At 33.3% G+C, this 22300-nt stretch overlaps 1 protein-coding gene across 1 annotated transcript; it reads left to right on the forward strand.

Annotated features, from left to right (window-relative positions):
- The first annotated feature begins 470 nt into the window (after positions 1–470).
- Positions 471–21442, forward strand: LOC120270177 (mannosyl-oligosaccharide glucosidase GCS1). Its single transcript, XM_039277203.1, has 22 exons — positions 471–905; positions 1024–1097; positions 1466–1717; positions 2339–2507; positions 3221–3307; positions 3438–3506; positions 4582–4678; positions 5173–5255; positions 6127–6234; positions 8443–8564; positions 8717–8824; positions 8910–8983; positions 14492–14617; positions 16196–16263; positions 16850–16999; positions 17082–17132; positions 17993–18049; positions 19037–19183; positions 19333–19424; positions 20160–20269; positions 20874–20937; positions 21023–21442. The coding sequence occupies exons 1-22, from the start codon at positions 585–587 to the stop codon at positions 21168–21170; spliced, it is 2577 nt and encodes an 858-aa protein (XP_039133137.1). The 5' UTR covers positions 471–584; the 3' UTR covers positions 21171–21442.
- Positions 21443–22300: the final 858 nt, after the last annotated feature.

Consider the following 22300-nt stretch of genomic DNA (forward strand, 5'->3'; position numbering starts at 1 on the left):
CAATAATGCCAAACGACCGTTTAATTATATTATTTTTTATACATGATATTAACTCAAAACTCCTCACAATTTTAAAAATTTTTATGCGAAGCCGAGGAGAATGCCGAGTTAGACATAAAAGTAAATGTTATTTAAATTACACAAGTTTTAAAAAAATGGTGTTTATCCTATTAATTTAATGATTTAAAATAATCAAATTTTTAATTTTATTTTATTTGGCACCCAATAAAAGAGGTTTATTTTGGAATTCCTTGTCCAAATTTTCATTTTAATTAATACTATAAAAATAATATTTTTAAAACTTAATTTTTAATTAACGATAAATTTATATTAAATATTATTATTTTTTAAAAATTTATACGGCCATTAACAAAAATATACAGGAACCAATAGAAAATAACAAAATTATTAAGGGACTAATAAATAATTTAACCTATTTACTGGTTAAAACGGTCTTCCCCCTTCTGACATTCTCTCTTCACGAAGAAGTAGCGTCGCATAAACCCTAAACAGGCACCTTAAACCCTAACCCTGGTTCCCATAGATCTCATCGGAGAGAATTGGTATCGGAAACAAGGTTAACAATGAGCGGCGCCGGCAGCCGGAGGACGGCGAGGAGCCGCGGGAGGCCAGCCGGCGTTGACTCCGATCGAGATGAAGCTGTTCGAAATCAGAAGCCAATACGAGTGATTGGAAAGGATCGGAGCCGGGATCATGGTCCCATTCGATTGATGAATGTTAGTGTTACAAAGCTTCTTGTGTTAGGGGTCGGATTCTTGGCCTTTCTCTTCCTGGCATCGTTGTATTATACTTATAGTTTGGCATCGGAGGAAGATGAGGTGGCTCGAATGGCGCGGACGTCTGTCACCCCATTGGATGCTCCTAAGATGATGGATCTCCCGCAGGTCAGTTGAATTTCGGTGCAAAATTTGGGGAAGGATATTTTTTTTTTCGTTGAAATTTTTTAGATTCGAGTACAAAGATTGCATTTTTATGTGCATGGATGGGTGAAACTTCTTGCAGTTTCAAGGAGAGCACAGGGAGAGCTTATATTGGGGGACGTACAGGCCCCAAGTCTATCTCGGCATTCGCGCCAGGTACCCAAATTGAATTGTTACCCTCATGCATTATGGATTTGAATTCACATCATAATTTTTTTTTTTCAAACTTTGGATAAAATGATAAATTCTTGTTCTTCCTGATCCTTTTGATTTGTTCTTATTCAATAATTCTTCTAATAATCTGCTGAGTCAATTTGCTAAATATCACCCTGTATTGATTTCTCCAGTGCGTTTTCTTTACAATCGAGCCATCAGTCCTATTTTCTCCATATCCTTTCATGTAGTTTGCTTATGTCAATATTGATATTATTTATGGGGCTAATTGTAGTTAGATTTGTGTTATATTGTGCTGGAAATGATTTTTAATCCTATGTGAGTGATATTTTGCTATTGCATGTTTCTAGAACTCCACAGTCACTGATTGCAGGGTTGATGTGGATTGGCATTAAGAATGGGCAGTATTTTTTAAGACATGCGTGCGATGATTCGGATGGGCTTAACACATTTGGTTGGATTGATCACAATGGCCGTGATTATGGGCATCAAGTTCTGGTTGATCATGATATCTCTTTGACAACAAGTTTCTTAAAGGACAGGCAGAATGGCAGTGGCTATGGAGGAGACTGGGCTGTCAGAGTTGACGTGAAGAACAATGAGTAAGTTTAATCTGTCATCTTTTTATTTGATGTTTATACATGCCATAGGAATATTGATTTGATTGTTTGAGAACTTCATAAAGAACTAAAATATATCTTATTTAACTTAAATGGATTAGCAGCATTCAACCACATTGGTCAAAGCAATTTATTTTTTACGCAACTTGCACGGTCTAGTCGAGTTTTTAAAGGAAACCAAGTAGTGAAAAACTAGAATAACTGAAATGGGGAAATGTGAGATGACAAATACTCAAAGAATTTCTCTTCTGCATAATAAACTACACATTCTAAAAGCTTTAGGTGTCAATCATCTTATTGGCAATTCAATTTCCATAAATAGTTTTAGCTTTTTCAATTTTTTGTATGACCAAGTGAAGGTTAGTTTTCAAGTACTCTGCTCCTTTTCTAACTGCTTTCTGCTATATTCTATCTTTGTACATGTTTTTAGGCAATATTCACATTAACGGAACTCTATTCAAGAATGGACTTGAGTGATATTTAGCTGAGGCATGGCATTTTTCCAATCATTATCTCTTATCAATTATTAGTTACAAGTTAGGTTTGATTTATGGGGTGCCACTTGTATTATTCATTGCCCCTATTGCCACTTTGTACACTCAGCTCAGATGAAGCAAAACAAAACCTTGTGCATCTTTTTTTCTATATGGCTGATGAAGAAGGAAACTCTATTAGCACTGGTAAGGACATTGATAACTTTGATGGTGCTACTCTTTTGACATTTGGATCTCGCAAGGATGTTGGGAGGTGGGAACTACATTTGGAATCAAAGGTATGGTTTCTATTTTAGCTTAAGATGATATGAGCTTCCTAGATGTTCTAACTTTTGCTATTTTTTTTCTTTATGTACCCTTTGAATTTATCCATGCAACAGTGAACTTTTGTTGTTTCTGCATTAAACTAGATAGCTGCATTGAGAGATTATGATAACTTTTGTGATGTCCATGCTTAATCTGTTCTATGTCATTAAGTTTGTTGGCAGTATATGTTTGACTTGTCTCCTTTAGGTTTCATGCTTTATAGCTAACTTTTTGTGCAAGCTTTTGTATCATGTGAGAGAAATTAATCTGGTCACGCTTAACTGTATCTAGTTCTGAAATGTGTAGATTTATTTCTCAGTTTACTGATCTAGTATTCTAGTTTTGAAGGTAGACTTTCTTTTGTATTTAATGAGAGATTTCTCTTATTTTGCTTAGACAATGATTTTGTGTGTGTGTGTGTGTGTGGGGTCTGCAAAGACTAACTCTAGTTCTGCAATTCTATCATCCATCAAAGATATACCTCTAGTCGTAGTAGTTTCATGAACATGAAAAAACTGTGATGCTTAACTTGATTTACGGGTTATACTCTTCCTTTACTTTTAACCATCGAGGACCAGATTTTAGATCCATACAGACTTTGGAGAAGTTACTGTTATTATTATTATTATTATCATTATTATTATTATTATTATTATTTCAAATCCATTGTTCTCGTCTTCTGCAGGATGTTTTCGAAATTCACTATTCTGGCTTCAAAACTCCGCACATGCACAATCTTACTGAGCTGGTTCAGGGGGCTCTTGCATTCCATGTATGCTCCAACTAGTCCTTGACTTTTGCAGATTAAGAAATATTGATGCTTGAGTTTATGTGGCTTAGATGATAATTAAATTGTTTGTCTTATAAGTTATATTGCTTTCCTATCTTTCTTGGTATGTTAGGCAAGAACGACGGGGCGTCTTCTGCTGCCAGATGTATATGATGATTCATCGAATGTAGTCGTGTTTCAGGTATTATCTGTGGAAAAGAAACTCAAGTTTTATGCGGATGAGAGTCCTTATGTTTTTGGGAATCCCCAGCATGTTTCATGCAGCAGTCATTGATCGAACTCTCTAGTGTCCTTCACCAGAAATTCATTTAGCAACATCTAACTGGCTTTTAGTTCATAGGTAGTGTTGTTTGGGGAATAAATTGGCATGTATAGTAGTCTATCCCAACTTACCCCAACCTCTGGAACATAACATGACTAAGGAAATAACTTGGATTAGAAATGTATGTTCTTACAAAATTAATTAAAGAATCTAGTCAATAATACTAACCAGTAATTAATTATTTAATAAATATCAACCATCAATTGCAAAAATATAATGTTCACCGTAAAGTATTAATATAGATTAACATTAATTGAGTCAAAGTTTGATTAAAATTGTCACCTTCAAATCAAATTCAAAAGTTTCAACCCCTAATCGAAGTTATTCTAACCCCAACCAAATCCTAATTGGTTATGAATAGGGTTCCAGTACAGGTTTTTTTTTTCTCGTCCTTTTAAGAATTGGAGGAAGATGCAAGATTTAGGAAATTAGGCACTTGTTTCAAATTTTCATTCAAGGATGACTGAGAAATTATTTAATTAATTTCAAATTTCATTTAGGAAATTGTTTTTTTTCTTTTACAATTTCAGGAAGGATATTAACACATAAAATATTCATGTAACATTTTCAAACTTAGCTCTAAAGTTATTGTGAAAAAGTGTGTCTGTGCTTGATGCTTATAACGTGGAGCTATTAATGGTTTTAATAGCTTGCTTATATTTGGCTGAAACGTAGGGACCACGGTTATTGCGGCATTTATCCTATTGTATTGTTTTTTCTCTCATTGTTCTTGGTGCATGTGCAGCATTCTTTTTTGGTTGTTGCAAGTTTCAGTTAAATGGTTGAATGTTTTTCTTTTGTTGAAGAGATCATTTTTGAGAATCTTATGATATCAAGATCTATGGTTCACTACTTCTGCCCATTTCACCTGGTCATTTTGCATCTTTCTTTAACCCTCTTTAGTTTCTTTCTGTCATTCTCCTTTTTCCCTCAGATTACTGCCAAGCTTCCATCTAAATTGGACATAGCGTTCATATCTGGAACTGGCTTGAGGAGTTCAAGAGTTGAAGAGCGCATCAACCAACTCAGAGGTTTTTCTGCCTGTTTATCTCTGTTATTTTTTACAGACAAAATTATGCACTATCTTTGATATGTTAGAAATTTTCTTTACGAATGGGAAGCTTGCTTTATCTTCATCTGGTTTGTGTTTCAACTGACCTTTGTGCAAAATAATTTTGGAATGTTCTAAATGACAGTTTTCCCAATTCTTCATTATTTTTTCTCTATGAATATAAATGTACTACAATAACTGAATAACTCACATGACTTTCCTTGAATGATGTTTCTGTTTGAGGTGATATTGTTTGAGAGAGTTACGGTCAAATAAGCAGGGATAAGGCCAGTGACGTATCTGTGTTAAGATCCCTTAATGAGCAAATACAAAATTCTTCATTTCAAAAGTTCGAATAGCCAGATTCTCGTGCTTCTGTTTCATATTCAGAATGGCCATCTTGTTCAAATGCTGCTTCTGCTATTCCACATTCAGAATGCATTTTACAAGTTTTAAATTCCTCATTTCATACAGGAACCAAATTGACTAGCCGATTGGATGAGAAACAGAAGGATTTTGAAGAAAGATTCCACAACATTTTTAATCTAAAGGATAAGGTTAGCTTCTGCAGCAAAACTGGAAGAGAATGAGGACTTTCACATGTTGGGTGTTACTTTAGTTTTTCATTTTGAAATGTTGATTATTATTTATGGACTCTTTTGTTATATCCCAGTGGATGCCTTCGTGCTCATAGTCTGTAGGAAGTTTTCTGCTTCTTTTTTCTTGACCTGTTGGATTTAAATTGGAAGTATGATTGTAACTTTCTACTGGAGGCTTGACTAAATATTATAAATGCTTGAAGATATATCAGACGCATGTCTTCTGTTCAAGCTTGGTTTTGTTTCTTGTCTTTGAAAGCCTTCTGACTGATTAATTTCTGTGGCTTCTGATGCTTGAATGTATTATGTCACTGATAATTTGTAACAGGCTTATATTTATATGAAAAATAATTGATACTGGAGGACTAAATTCCTGAAGTACATTGTTTTTTTCTTTTACAATTTCAGGAAGGATATTAACACATAAAATATTCATGTAACAATTTCAAACTTAGCTCTAAAGTTATTGTGAAAAACTGTGTCTGTGCTTGATGCTTATATCGTGGAGCTATTAATGGTTTTCAATAGCTTGCGAATATTTTCAGCTGATTAGTGAAGGCATAGGTATATCGTTGTTTGTCATCTATACTGTTATAGTGCAAATTTCTTAAATTAGATAATGCCTATGAATTTTTATTTTTTTATATGAGTTTTGTGTTAGTTTGATAAATGCCATATATGTTTCTGCCCTTGGGTGTAAAGCTTGTTTGATTTGTTTGAGGATAAAGGTGACTTCCTGTATTGGCTATCTGGAGCATATGGTTTTTCTTCAGCTTTTGATCTTTCATTGCGAGTAAATAATATTTCAATCTTTGTTGCTTCAATTCAGGTTGATTCTGAAACTATAGCTGTTGGCAGAGCAGCTATTGGGAATTTGCTTGGGGGGATTGGCTACTTTTATGGGCAGTCCAAAATTGCCCTTCCAAACGGCTTTTCTGTAAGCTGCAACTTTTATAAGTTCCACTGCCAACATGAAAGTATGTTGCGTTAAATGTATGAATGATATATGCAAATCTGTATCCTATCATTAGTACAGTAATGTATAGTACGCATAAGGTTTATATGCCAGCTTGTGGCTGTAATGGGTCTGAAACAATATTATTAGGTCTTCTCAAACCTTATGGTGGGGTTTGGTTATGATTTGAGAAAAAAAAAAAATAGGTAACTGGGTTTTGGGATTTGGTTTTTGAATTTGTTTTGGAGGAAGACTTTTATCTAAAGTTGACCGAACTTTGATTTAATTAATACTAATTAAAATCAATATTTTAAAATTCTACTTTTTTAATTAATGTTGAGGTTTTGTTATATTAATTGATAATTTAATTAATTAAATATTATAAAAAAATGTTAGTGGGACTAACCCTGGTCTTTAGTATTGTTTAAACCAGTTTAAATCCATAGGTTCATACCAAACACCACCTATCTATTAAGTTTGAGTCTGATGGGTTGATGTCGGCTTTCACTTTCCTTCATTTTTCTTTTTCTCTTTTTCTGTTATAAACCATAGCTCTCTCAAATGAATTCCCAAAGTAATAATCTTTTGTTGCATTTATGAGATCTGCCATAAAAATTGTAGTCTTAGCATATTTGAAGAGATTAGAGTTATGAATTTTGGTTTTTCTTATTGGAAAAACCATGGATTCCAATTATAAGAGCTGGTAAAGTATGCATCCATGAGACAATTTTTGCAAGATAATGATCTAAGGGTTTTAACTGCTTGCAACTAGCATTTCTATGACAAAATTGAAGCTGGGGCAAATCGGGCCCTTGGCCTGTGAGTCAGGTGGTGGGCCTGCTTGCAACTAGCATTTCCATTTAATTTGAGATTGCACTAAACTAAATCTGGACCTCTCTAATCAAGGCACATCTGGAGCATTTTAGATCATGGTTAAGCTTTGACCAGTGTGCCCTCTCCTACTTTGCCCATATATTTGGGGGTTTGGATATATACCTATTTAGAGCATGTCTAGAGCTGTCAATAAAATGATTTACCCTCTAGAGCCATTGCCTCACACAATGAGGCATTCACTGAAAAAATAGGTTTATTGAGCATGTATTAGATAAATTAAATTGGGAATTACATCCAATTAAACTTGAGCATTAACACTATAACTAGACATCAATTGAAACAATTAGGGGGAAAAAATTAGGTCAATTACATTGTATGTCTTATGTTATTGTATTAATTATGCATGGATTGCATATTTTAAATGCATGGTATTACTTATCTACTTGTCCCCATATGCGTAATAGTTTTCCTATATTGTGAGCATTTAGATTTATGAATAATGAAAAAATAATTCAGATCCATAGTAACAGTGGTGGCATTCTCTCAGTGAGTTGTTGTCATAAATCCATATGACGATATATAGTAATTAGTAAATAACGCAATTTTCCTTGTAAAAATCTTAGAGATATTTGACATAAGCAATATTCAGATCCTTTCTTGCAATATTATTAGGAACTGGTTCGTTTTTGAATGTGTGATTAAAGTAAACCAGATGTTAACATTTTTGGAATTGCTCCATCTATTGTCTGTATAATTTACCTTAAATTTTATATCTTCTTTTGCAATGTAAGAAGAGTGATGAAAGTTATTTAGTAGTTTTCATTATATTGGTTTCTTAGCTCCCTCCATTTACGCAAGAAAAGCCTAGTATCTTAGGAAGTCCTTTTTCTTATTCGCCATTCCAATTCAAACTTGCTATGGACTCTGGAGAAAGAAATTTGAAAACCGAACAGTGTTCTTGATTAAACCTAAAGGAAATTAAACACTCCAACTTATAAATTAGACAAGTTCACAAAGTTATTATTGTCCAACATCCTGTTTCATATACAACTGTTGCCATTCTATTGATATATAATTAACCTGAACCAGTTCATCCCTGCATCTTCATATTTGGGAGATTTTACTTGGGGTAAACTGGAACATCTTTGTAAGAACTTTGGTTTGGCTACTAATGTTACTTTTCAGAATTAATTGTTCTGCATTTTCTGTTGCTTATTTGTACAATTTTTTTTTTAAAATATATCAACCTTTTCCTCTGCTAAAGAGGACAAAGGTTTCCTCTGTTGATGATTATTTACAAGAAAATGACTTAAAATCAACAGAGTAATCTTTCTTTTTTTCCTTTTTTTTTTGCAGCTTAAAAATGGTGATAAATTCATTTCTTATTGGCCAGCTGCACTTTATACAGCTGTTCCCAGCCGATCCTACTTCCCAAGAGGCTTTCTATGGGATGAGGGCTTCCATCAGCTTCTTGTTGGGTTAGTTTTCATTTTGTTCGCTCAGTAGCAATGCTGTGATAGTCCCTTCTGAATTTCTTGTTCATTTGCGACTTAAATAAGTTCAATTTCTTTTCCCTTCTATTTGTTATTCTTGAATTCTCATTTGGATATTACATGGTATCAATAATTAGGCGCTGGGATATCAGTATTTGTATGGACATCATCGGTCATTGGCTAGACTTGATAAATGTAAATGGATGGATTCCTCGGGAACAAATCCTAGGAGCTGAAGCTCTGAGGTGACCTATTTTTTGCATTCATAGAGAAAATCTTGATTACTGAATATCACTTTAATAAGCTATTCTTAACAGTATCCATTTGCAGTAAAGTCCCAGAGGAGTTTGTTGCTCAGCATCCATCAAATGGGAATCCACCAATGTTATTTCTTGCTCTGCGTGGTAATATGTTCACGCTCTTACCTAACTTTTATTATTATTTAGTGATTATAAGACTTTTAAGAAAAGTTTACTGGCTTAAATAAAATCCATGTTTTTGCCATTGTCCTTCAGTATAGTTTTTATCAAATTATGTTCTGTTGTATGACGTTCTAGGATTTTTGACATACATCCAGAAAACACCTTTTGAATTTCAGATTTATTAACCTAATTTGCATTGGCTGTGGTTTGGTCAAGCTTTTCAGATTTGTGTAGCTTTTGATTAACACAAGTTGAAGGCATCTTGAAGTCACGATATTTGCTGAAGCTGGTACCAAGTATAACAAGCATATTGGCATTGGCTACAAAATTCCTGCCTTTCATTTGTAGAAAATCATAACATCAAGCAATGCACATTGATTTTTTTTCTTTTATTAATTCAAGTGTTTAATAAAAAGTTGTGGGAGGCTGGAGCTTCATGCCAAGACAATGGAATATTGTTGTGCTTTCTATCGGTTTGGTCTACGATTACATATACTTGATTTCATCCTGGCCAGTTTGTTAGTTAGCTCATTGTCATGCTTTTCATTCTAAGCAACAAGATTTACAATGCTAATGACTACCTGATTTTAGTACTGAGATTTATATGCTCATTATTCTTGGATATCTGAAGCAGCATTACCTCCTATATCAAATCATTAAAGTAGCTACCCTATGTGTAATGAGAAGATCATCAAAGCTTGCCCATAAATTGACATTGCAATAGAGCCATAATTTGTTAGTCAAATTTTGTTAGTTTAGTATACTTCTTCGACTAAGAAGATTCATATTATTTATTTGGAATTGATATGGATTTATATCTTGGTTGCATTGTCTGTCATTTTTGGCTTTTGATTCTCTAAGTTGTAGCATTAGGCACTTGGTAAACATTCAATTCATCATATGCTCAGTAAGTATTGAAGACTGCGGTCTTACTTTATAGATCTTTTTATATTTCAATATTTTGGATGCATTAGTTAAATGAAAACGTTATTAGATAAGATTAAGAATGTAATTCTTGATTTTTGAAATCTTAGTTCCAAGTTTCCAACTATTCATTGATGATGGTGATGTCTCAAAATTGGCTTCAAGTTGATTCTCTTATTCTAAGAAATGCACCATGTTGCAACAATCCATGCAGTGCAAATTAGAGTTATTTAATGATGAAGAGGACCGATTATTATGATTCATGATTGTAAGGGAGCACCTAATTGATAGTTGCTGTTCTTTTACCATCTTGTCTGAACCTTTTGGAGTAGACCTTGTAAAACAGTGATAAAATCTCATGGAGTGATTACTCATAATATACAGTGGCTTCAAGCAAGCTAAAGGAAAAAGTAAAAAAAAAGACAGATGCTTTTAAGAATTATGCAATGAAATCATTTGTAGTCATCTGACCTTATTATTTCCTATCAGTTAAAGGATATATTTTTTGATTCTGACAGTTGATTTAATTGGAGGCACGTAGTCTAATTAAGATTTTATGTAGTACTTCCTTTAATTATATCGCTTCTCTTAGATTCATTCTCTACAGAAATACAGAAGCAATCTACAAACTAAAAACAAGCAGATTCAGGTCTAGTTTTCCAAGTTATGGCTTAGCTGTTTTTTTTTTATATCTTTTATTTTATTTTATTTTATTATTATTTTCTTGAATGGTTTAGGTGTTGTTTTAGTTGATGCTCCATGGTGCAACAACAACAAAAATAATAGCAAGCCATTAGTCATAACTATTTGGGTTAGCTACATGAATCCTTCCTTTCCATGTTGCTCCACCAATGGCCAAAAAACTAAATAAACCAAGCTCTACCATATCATTAAGTAAAATCTATGCTAAACACTCTTTAGATATATCTTTCCCTCTCCTACAACCTTCCACCTCTCTTATGGGGCATCAACGGGTTGTTTAAAGACATGCCCATACCATCTTAATCAATTCTTGTCAATGACAGGTGCCACTCCTAATTTATTCCGAATAAATTTAATATTTAATCAGTCATTCATAATAACGCTTGCCATCTATCTCAAAATTCTCATTTCAACCACGTCCATGCTTTGAGTATGTTATTTCTTAACTACCTAACATTCGGGCTTGTGCATCATAGTTGGCATAATAACTATTCTATAAAACTTACCTTTCAATCTAAGAGGTATCACATAAAACTCTTGAAGCACCCTTCCATTTTACCCAACCTGCCTTTATCCTATTTGTGACATCTCCTATAAGTTCTTTATCCTCTTGGATTATAGAACCTAGATACCAAAAACTTCTACTTCTACTTCTACCAATCTCAATATCATCCATCCTAACTCCTTCCTCATGTCTACTTGCCTTATTACCTGAATTACATTTTAGATATTCCGTTTTTGCCTTATTTAATTTGAAACGCTTAGCTTCTAAAGTGTTCCTCCACAACTCCAACTTCAAATTGGCACCTTTCCTACTTTCATTAAGTAAGACCACATCATCGGCAAATATACTTAGTTAGTTTATCCATAATTAAAGCAAATAGGTAAGAGCTTAATGCTGAACCTTGATATAAACCTATAGTAATGGGAAATCTCTAGCCTCTCTCCTACGATTCTAATGCTAGTGATTAAGTTATTATACATATCTTTTATATGGTCTATGTACCTAGTAGCAACCTCTTTCCTTTCTAGAACCCACCAAAAGACCTCTCCAGGTACCCTATTCTATGTCTTTTCTCGATTAATAATCATGTGTAAAATTTCCGTCCTATCCCTATTCTTCTCCATCAAATGTCTTGAAATATAATTTGCTTCTATAGTTGACCTTTCAAGCATAAAACCAAATTGATTTAAAAAAAATACTTGTTTCGTGTCTCAACCTTTGCTCAATTAATCTCTCCCAAAGCTACATAGTATGACTCATAAGTTTAATTTCACATTAGTTATTGTAACATTGAATATCACCATTATTCTTATACATGGATACTAAGATACTTTTTCTCTATTCATCTTGTATTTTCCTAGAATGTAGTGTCCTAGTAAACATTCTAGTCAATCATGATATTTCTCATCTCCTAAGAATTTTCAAAATTCTATTAGGATATCATCCAGACTTATGTCCTTCCATACTTTCATTCTTCTGAGGGCATCCTTAATTTTGCCAACTCTAATATTCCGAAAATTACTTAATTCTATCACTAGCCTTAATAATATTGACCTCCAAGACTATATTACTCACATGATCTACATTAAACAACTTGCAAAAGTATCATTTCCATCTTTCTTTAATCTGATCATCCTTCACCAGCACTTTGTTGTCTTCATTTTTAACACACCAAAAACTTCCTAAATCTCTCATTTTCCTTTCTCTAGCTTTAGCTAACTTATAAATATCTTTTTCTCCCTCTTTTGAACCTAATTTAGTACACAATGTATCATAGGCCTTATACTTAGCCATGCTCATGGCCCTTTTAGCTTCCTTATTAGCTAATTTATATAACTTAAAGTTTTCCTCACTTATATTCTTTTGCCAAATCTTAAAACAATCCCTCTTAACCTTAATTTCCTTTTAACATCTCCACACCACCACCAACTCTCTTTATTATTATCGCCTACATGAGCTAATCAACCTTTAGACACCCCAATTATTTTCCTAGATACCCTTCTAATGCAATCATTATTGAATTCCACATGCTATTTGTATCAGATTCTAAGTCCCATGGTGCGATCTCTTGAAGTTTCCTTCCAAACTCTAGTATTATATCATCTTTGAAGTTCCATCATTTAAATTTTGGACACTCTTACCTTACTACTAGTAATAGATTTCTTTAAACCTATGTAAAACACTGGCAATCTTTGCTGAGTGGTCAAACTTTCTGTGAGCATCACTTTGATATTTTTACACTCTGATCTATCAATTTTCCTAGTGAGAAAATAATTCAATTTGTCTCCAATTAGAGCTGCTCTTAAAAGTAATTAAATGCTTTTCTCTATTTTTATAAAAAATACTAACTACTAACATATCATAAACCAAAGCAAACTCTAAAATGCGATACCCTGAATCATTCCTATCATCATAGCCAACCCACCAACGCCCCTCTCAATGCTTTCAGCCTTCCTACATGGCCATTTAAGTTACCTCCTATAAATAATTTATCATTGCTTTTACCTCCTATAAAATTTTTTTCATTGCTTGATATTCCTTGAACAATCTCGTCTAAGTCATTCTAAACTCATTTTTCATCTGCGGACTCTAACCTACTTGTGGAGCATGAACGCTAATGATATTACAAATCTCCTTATTTAGAACGAATTTGAAAAGAATGATCCTATTCCTTTTTCTAATGCCTTTTACCATTTTTTTTTAAGATCTTTTCAACAACAACACCTACTCCATTCCTATGCTTATTTTTACCTGCATACCAAATCTTAAATCCTGACCTCTCAATTTCGCTTGATCTATCACCTACACACTTAGTCTCTTGAAAGCACATTGTATTAACCTTCCTTCTGAGCATAGTATCCATTAGCTCATAAAGTTTTTCCGAAAGTGTTCCCATACTTTAGCTAGCTAACCTAAGCATATGATTTTGGACTAACTTCTTCACCAACACTAGCCCAAAATGGTGTTGGGCCCCTGGCTCACATTTCATTGCATCCAGGCACCAATGCAATGGGTTGCTTTCCAGCGACAACCTAGCCCACCCTTTGCTCATCATTGCATCCAGGTGTTGAAGATGTAACACATCACTTCCGGGTAATGACCTAGTCTTAGCAAATATTTGGTTAAGATTCATGTTCATGGTGCTCTGACAAAGTTTAATCATTGGTAACACAACTACCCTCCTCTTTTTTCATCCAGGCTTGGGACTGGTAATGTCATAGCTTAGTTGATGCTTCATGGTCCAAACTAAAAATCAAAACATTTACTTTGATCTGCCCTCTTAAAAGGGCCATATGCTAAATATCATATCATTTAGAGGTCTTCAGCAATGCTTTGATGTAAAATAGCAGAAAGTAGCTGGTTTGACTGCATTAATGGTGAGAAATGCATCAAAAAGCCAAACAACTCATCATAATCTATATATATTCAAACACACACACACACACACACATCTATAAATATATACAGATATTCAGACACACACATATATACATGTTTTACACGCATACTATACACATGAATTAAAATTTCAAGTGATTTTGCAAACTTTACGATGAGTGTTTGAATGACATGACTCATTACCATCCATTTTTTGAGTAATCAGAAGGCATGCAAAAATAACTCTAAATTGTATGGAAATTAGCTTATTGATGCAGTGCAGCTCTAGATGAAGTGTGTTGATTTTTAATTTTAGGTGCACGTGTGTGTGCACTTTTACCTGCTCACTAACTTTGGTCTTTATCTGCGTCCACATGCACACATAATTATCAGCTCACTTATTTTATTCTGATCTGTCTAGTTTCTATAAGAAGAAAACTGAGTGGTTCTTAAGAAAAATTCTGAAAATTGTGTTCCTACAGACTTGGTAAATGGGTTGAAGGAAAACAAGTTTTCTGCCAAAGAAGCAAATGAAGTTTCTGCTTTCCTAGATAGAGCTTACATTCGCCTTGGAAAATGGTTCCAATGGTTCAATACAACACAATCTGGTGAGTTGACTTTTCATTACCTTTCCTTTCTCATTTTTACTGACTAGATTATACATGTGGAGCTCATATTACTAAATGTTGCAATCCAGTCATGGATATGCCATGCAAAGGCAGCCATTTGACTAGAATAATTATAAGTTTCTTTTTCCAATTCTGTCTTTGTGTGTACTATCTCCAATGATCAATTAGGTATATATTGACATGTTATATCATATTTTAAGACCATATAATTTTCTTTTCTTATTTCTTGATGGTAATTTGTTGCTGTCAGCACTCTGGTAGCGCACATACACATAGTTTGCGTGATGGTTCTATTCAAGTAATGATGTGCTTATCCTCATCTCTGATTCAATGCTATAAGTGCTCTTTAGGTTCCTGAACTATACCTGGAAATTCATTTTGTTCTTCGAAAACAATAAATGTTCATTTTTGTTAAGGATTGAAAATTTTTTGATTCAAAAGCAAAGCTGTTCCCTTTTTTCATAGTTTAAGGACTATGCCTGCACTCTTCTTACTTCAAGGATCAAATTCAATGTGGTTTTGGTTCAAGGATGAAAGTGAATATAGAGGTACAGTTCGGGTCCTTCAAGCACCAATAGTGCACTTTCGACTTATCTTATCAACCCATCTGGAAGCTAGGTATGTTTTTCCTCACTGTGCATAACATTCTAGAATCCTGATGAGAAGTTCACTTGGCTAATGTCTTGTCAGTGTTTACCATCAAGCTGGACTTGCAGATAGTAAAGGTTACTGTTAACAAATAAACAATTCCAGTGGAATCTACATAAATGATAAAAGATTTTTGTTAGCCATACCATTCCTGGTGGAGCCGGATTTTCTGGGTGCAAACTAACAGAAGATGTAGAGGGTTTGTGATCTATTTGTTGGGTAATGAGGAGATTGTAGCTTCCAGTCTTTCAGGTTAACTTGGTTCATGTGCGTCCATTGTTCAAAGAAGATAAAGTGGTAAATTTGTAATGGTCTATTGTATCCATATCATTTCATTTCTACCATCTGATATGCTCCTATTTATCCTTAGTTTAACATAATCCCATCAACTTTCCAACTTCTGGTTCTCTATAAGGTGGAGATTTCTCCTTATAAAAGCTTGCCCAACTTCTGCATCAAGCCTCATACCAAACTGGCATGTTAACCATTTATCCTTGTTTGAGAGTGTTTGATGATGGAAAGTCTCTGAGATTTCTAATTTCTAATGTTCGGTATCTCTCATAACATTCCATTATTTCAAACTTATGGCCCTAATAAAGTAAGATGAGCAAAATATTCTGGCAACTCTCTGAAGTCAAACAACTAGAGATGAATAACTGCTGGTATTGGTTTGTAAATGTTAAACTCATTGAATAAATGGCTTGGATTTTAGATAAAATGAACCTTCTCAAAAACATACTTTCTTGACAATTATCGTGTGTGTTGAAATTCTACCTTGAAGGGTTGTAAGTTACATGTTTTGATATGTTATATTGTGGATTAGAAACAGATTCTGTTATTTGACATTCAGTTCAATGACTTCTAGTTTTTGATGTGATCCTGTGTTTTAACATCGTGCTTCTTTAATAGGGAAAGCTTTGAACACCTTCTATTGGCACGGGAGAGATAACACAACAAACAAGGAACTAAATCCCAAGGTTTGTCCTGTAGCCTTTCTCTTGCATTAAATGCATAGTTTAGAACTTGCATTCACATGATTACAGACTTAAATATCATGAGAAAACATTATAATGAATTTTTCTCTGGCATATTTTCTTAGGGGCTTTTTTTCTTCCTTGTCTGTAGTACCATGTGATCATTTCATTCAAATATGTTTCATCGTTAAAAGGTTAGCACAGATGCAAAACATGTAAATTTAATTCAATGATGAAAACCAATAGTTATTGAACATTTTTGTTGTGGTGTGTAGAGAACTAAAATGGGCCTATCACATATCTCAAAGATTGAAAATTGGATTAAAAATCTAAAATAAGAACATATAGCATTGAACTGAAATAATCTACCATATCTTACTACAGTACAAAGACACTATTTGTACTGACCATAGAACTGCAAATGCTATTCCAACATAAGTAATTACTTTTAATAAGAAGTAGCCGTTCTGTTTCTTTAAGATAATAATTAAGCTTCCCATCAGTTATGGCATAGAACTTAGGGGGCAATTTGCCATCCTAATTGGTCTTTGTGATATGTAAAATTTTATTTTGTTTAATTACTTTCCAGACATTATCATCTGGGTTAGATGATTATCCACGTGCATCACACCCGAGCGATGATGAGCGCCATCTTGACCTAAGATGTTGGATGTTTCTTGCTGCCAATTGTATGCATTCTATTGCAGAGCTCCTTGGAACAAATAGTGGTCTTGAAAAGGTGCCGTAGATAAGGTTTCCTAATTATCAATCAAGAACATTATTTATTTTCCTGATAACATTTGTCCTTTTGATGCAAGCAGGAGTACGAGAATATGGCAAAAGAACTTGCAGACTTTGAAACCCTCAATCAAGTATGCTGTAGCTTTCAAAAATCCGGCATCAGTTTTTTTTTTCTGTTCTGCATCTTCTTCACCTGGCATTCTAATTTTTTTTATTAAATAATTAATTGGATCATTCCTGTTTAAATTTACCAACATCTACAAGCTCATTTCTGCGAAATTTGTTTCCTATAGTAAAATTTTATTATGGCTACACTGTATCAGTAGTCTCAAATTGTCAATATGGTGGACATTTGACCAAAAGAATTAGAAACCAAGGTATGGTGCTAGAAGCTAATATATAAAATTATTTTTAGAGTCACAATACGTATTAAACTATGTTTATGCCAATATGTATCATACTATGTATATATCCTGGCTACATATGCTTGTTTATAGCTTTAATCATAGACTGGCAGTTAATGTTCACTTTTGTTTACCTAGTGTAGTTTCATTGGTCATTTAAGATGATTTAAGAATCTGTGATGTAGCAGTGTCTCCCATCCTGTGGTTAATCCATGGTTGTGTAATTGCATGTACTTTTCTTAAACTCCAAGAAACTTTCAATGTTGCTTGGTATTTTTAATCTGCCATGAAACTTCAAAGTTCTATATCTTCATGTTCTTTCAGTTTTATCATCATGATGAGCAAATCATCTGTGCTAAACTTTATCATTGAGTGCATGCATTCAACCTGTGTATTACTGAATTCTTGTGGCATTGTCCTATAATCAATGCATATAGACATAAATGCCAAATTATCTTAAAGAACTTATGTTATTGTGCTTTAGCTTAAGACCAGCTAGAACTAATTTTCTAGCTCTCCAAGATCCTATGCATCATTTACTATTAGTTGTGCTTTCTATTATTTTAAATATGATTGATACTTGACAGATGCATTTGGATGATATTTCTGGAGCATATTTTGACTTTGGGAACCATACTGAGAAGGTAAGCAAAGTCCATGCCTGAAAATTTTACTACACTATGGTTTACAATAGTCTGATTGACAACAAAGGGGAGCTACACATTTATTGCTCATCATTAGATGACATCTTTAAGCCTACCTCTCCCTTATTGTTATAAAATTCATGACTGGAATGGAACTTGACATTAACATGTTTGTGTACTTGCATATTAAAGTTGATTGAATTTTTACCATAGGAATAATAGATTTTCCATATGCAAAAATATAATACCTTCATCAAGCAAGCAATAGAATGTATCAATCTATCTGCTTGTATTTTTCAATAGTTACAAGATTATATAAAATCAAGAAAATTGGTATGTCTTGCTATCTCATTTTTGAAATATTTTTGAAATAAATTAATAAAATTAGTGTTAGTTACATATATCAGATGGCAGTGTCAATTTTGAAAACAGGTCAGGAGATATTAATTACAAAAATTGAACATCTCGGAATGGAAAATAATCTTGTTTGTATCAATGAAAAAATTGAATCAAAACTCTGTTTGATCTGTTCGAGTTTCAGTTTTAGAACTCATGGAATCATTTTTATGTCATATATGCTTTCTTCCAACTTTATGATGCTAACTACAAAGTAATGCTAGTAGTTGATGTTCTGAGTAGATCCTGAATATTCTCAAATGTGAGGGCTAATTGTACTATGTCTGGCCTATACTGTGCGTGAATTATTCTCTTTGATTAGGTTGCCTCTTTTTATCTTGTAGTTTCCACAGTTTTGAAATTTTTACATTTGATTGACAGTTTGTGATGCTGACCAACAATGTTAATCCTCAGCATGATTTATTTCTTTTTTATTAGGTTGCAACTGTTTACTTTATGGGTTGCGTAGTTTTTAAACGTTTGTGCAACTATACTGGACTCTTTGGATGAAGATTAACAAGGGCAATGCTACTAGATTAGGAATATTTTGACCTAGAATACATTCCGTTATCTATTATTTCTGTTTGTTAGGTTCGTCTGAGGTGGCGTGATGTAGTTGTGGAGCATCATGTAAAGCGTGAGCTTATACGAGAGGCATCAGAAAAGCCCCAACTTACTTTGGTTCCTCAAATTGGAATTGTTGGTCTTTTTCCCTTTGTGATGGGTATTATTCCACCTGTAAGTTACCACCTGGATGCTTGAGGATTATGCTGAAAATTTGTAGTGTTTCCATGTAACATTGCCTTTCTGGTTTTTTTGTCAATCAAATAGCATTTGACTAGAATTATGGACTTATATTGCCATTGCTCATTATGTTTCATGCTCAGACTTCTTCAATCCTTGGAAAACAAATGGATATCATTTCCAATCGGACTATCCTGTGGACAGATTATGGGCTTAGATCCCTATCTAGAACTAGGTAAAGTGGGATTTAAATTTTTGCGTTTATGTTTTTACCATCTCATGTATTTAGTACTAATGTCTCATTTTTTTTTTCTTGTAATTTAACCTTTTAAAGCAACTTGTTTTTGGATAATGCATTTTATTAGGACTTTCTTCTCCCTTCTATGTTGTAATAATGGTTTACAGTATTTAGGAAGTTATTTGATTTCTAGTAATTCAAATCAACTCAATGACTATGACCATCAATGAGAAAATTAATCACCTAATTTTTTGAGATGGTGTAAAGACTCTATAAACATCCTGTTTCAACAACCAGGAACTGACATTCCTTTACAGAATCAAGTAGTTTGTGACAAAATTATACCATGTTCAATTGCTTGTTATAATGAAACAAAAATAAGGTTATCGATCTAGTTTCAGCTATGAATCAAACTTGGTTTAATGGAACTATTTCTGATTAGGACAGGATGAAAATTGGATGCAAATGACATATAACACTCAGAATAAATGAAATTTGTAAATGTGGCATCACAAATCTGAGATACGAAGTTATATACTATTTGATTGTGACAACAAAATTAAGTGCTACTAAGCTTGGTTTAAAAGCAGGCAATATTCATTCATGCTCCCACTTATCATTATACTATAAAATTTGCAGGTGGGCGAGTGCTCTTATGACCTCACTTTAATTAGACATTTTATTTGTGTTACTTGAAAATTCATGGCTTCTTGGCATTTTTTCTTTTTGTAGCTCAATGTACATGAAACGCAACACAGAGCATGACCCCCCTTATTGGAGAGGTCCCATTTGGATAAATATGAACTTTATGATTCTTTCAGCTCTCCACCATTATTCACAAGGTAAATACTAAATACCAATTATTGAAGGATAACAACTGCAGTCTTTAACTTTCTATGGATAAAATATAGGTATTGGTGCACTTTTGGCCACTCAACCCTGATCCAAAATTTATTTTGCCACCCGCCCCCTTGAAAAAAAAACAAATGTCTGTTATGGTCTATGAATTGAAAGCAGTTTTGAACAGGGATCAAAACTAAACTTTCTGTCCTAGTTTAGGACCATTCATGTAATGTTCTTCTTAGTCTGAGAACCAAAAAGAACTTGTTTTGGCTTTGGAGACCTTTTAGTCACTCTTCTTCAAGAAACACAATTAACTTGCTTGTGTTCAGGGGCCAAAACTACTCACTCTTTTCATAGTTTATTCAAGTGTCAAAATGAATATAAAGGTATAACTCAGGATCAAAACTGCACTTTCACCTAATATACGCGGCTGACTTGGAATCAGTCTTTCATAATAATTGTATAAAAAGGACCATGATCTCATTAATTCCAAGTCCTGCCTCCTGTCTTACCTCTCTCATGCCTGGTTTAAGTCAATTGTTTTCGCTGTCTAGGATTAAATTTTTCAAAGGGACATTTACATGTTTGATAATCTTGTGACAGAGAATGGGCCATACAAAGTTCGGGCAAAAGCAATCTATGATGAGCTTAGGTCAAATTTGATACGGTATTCACCTAATCTTTTATCGATGTCTTGTTTATTGATTGGGAAATAAAAAGAACCATTTGAATCTATTTTTATCCTTTGGCAGGAATGTAGTGAGGAATTATTATGAAACCGGGTTTTTATGGGAACACTATGACCAAGCAAATAAAGGGAAAGGCAAAGGCACGCGACCTTTTACCGGATGGACTTCACTTGTTCTTTTGATCATGGCTGAAACTTACCCCAGTCTATAAAGTGATCTATCTATTTCAGAAGTAAACATAACCAGTAAAAGGAAATTTGGTGTATTATAATTAGATTTTGCGCCATTCTGTTTTTTCCCCCTTTTGTTATCAGGCCTATTTTAGAGCTGTACATTATATGCTGAAGAAACAATATTATTGGAAGGGTAGGATGGCACCGGAAATAGTTATTATAAAAGTACAAGCTTATGTGTATTTCTGGTCATGGTGTTTTAACATTGTTTATTACCAATGTTAATTTGTGTCCATGTACTCTTGTTGAAGTTTTCTAGATGTTTTCTAGATTTTGCTTTTTGTTTGTTTGGCGCTTGTTCCATCAATATAAGAATATACAATCTAAATCTTATTACTATTTTATGTATGTTTTCTATTTGAAACATATTTTAGTATTTAAAATTAGTTATAAGATATTAGTATTATGAGACTTTTAGATTTGATGGGCTATGTGACCATTCATTTTTGTTTTGAATATCATGCTGATTGTATAAAGTGGATGAAATTATATGTTAATAATTGAATAAAAATGGATAGCTTTTTAAAGACCAAAACTATCAATGCAGATAAAAATTGCGCTTATGTCCAAACGTCATTATTATTAAACTCCCAAAATTATAATTATACCTTGATGTTTTAGAATTTATAATCCTTTGATGCTTCCATGCAACTTGGTTTAATGTAGTCGCGACTGTATTTAATTTGATTTATTGGGGGGAGGGGGAAGTTGGATACAATGTTATATATGCACAGAAAATTACAGATCATTCCTTTCTTTTCTTTTTTTTTTCTTTTAATTAAATCTATTTTTTTTAGGTATACAATGATTTCTGTTTTATGAGTAAATACACAAAATATACATTTATTATTATAGTGCGCCAAAATTAAACACAAGAGTTAAATTATTAATTCAAATAATGAAATAAACAGTTGAATATTTCTTCTGAAGAAAAATGAGTTATTTCACATAATTTAATAAAAAATTAGTATATTTCTAAAATTGCCCCTAATTTATATCTTCGCATTTCTCTCCCAAAATTGAATAGAGTGTTAGAATAATTTTGAAAAAAAATAATAAATGATTCTTGATGTTAAAAAATAACAGATAAAAAAAAACATGAATTTAT

Source organism: Dioscorea cayenensis, chromosome 10, assembly GCF_009730915.1.
Source record: "Dioscorea cayenensis subsp. rotundata cultivar TDr96_F1 chromosome 10, TDr96_F1_v2_PseudoChromosome.rev07_lg8_w22 25.fasta, whole genome shotgun sequence".
NCBI lineage: Eukaryota > Viridiplantae > Streptophyta > Magnoliopsida > Dioscoreales > Dioscoreaceae > Dioscorea > Dioscorea cayenensis.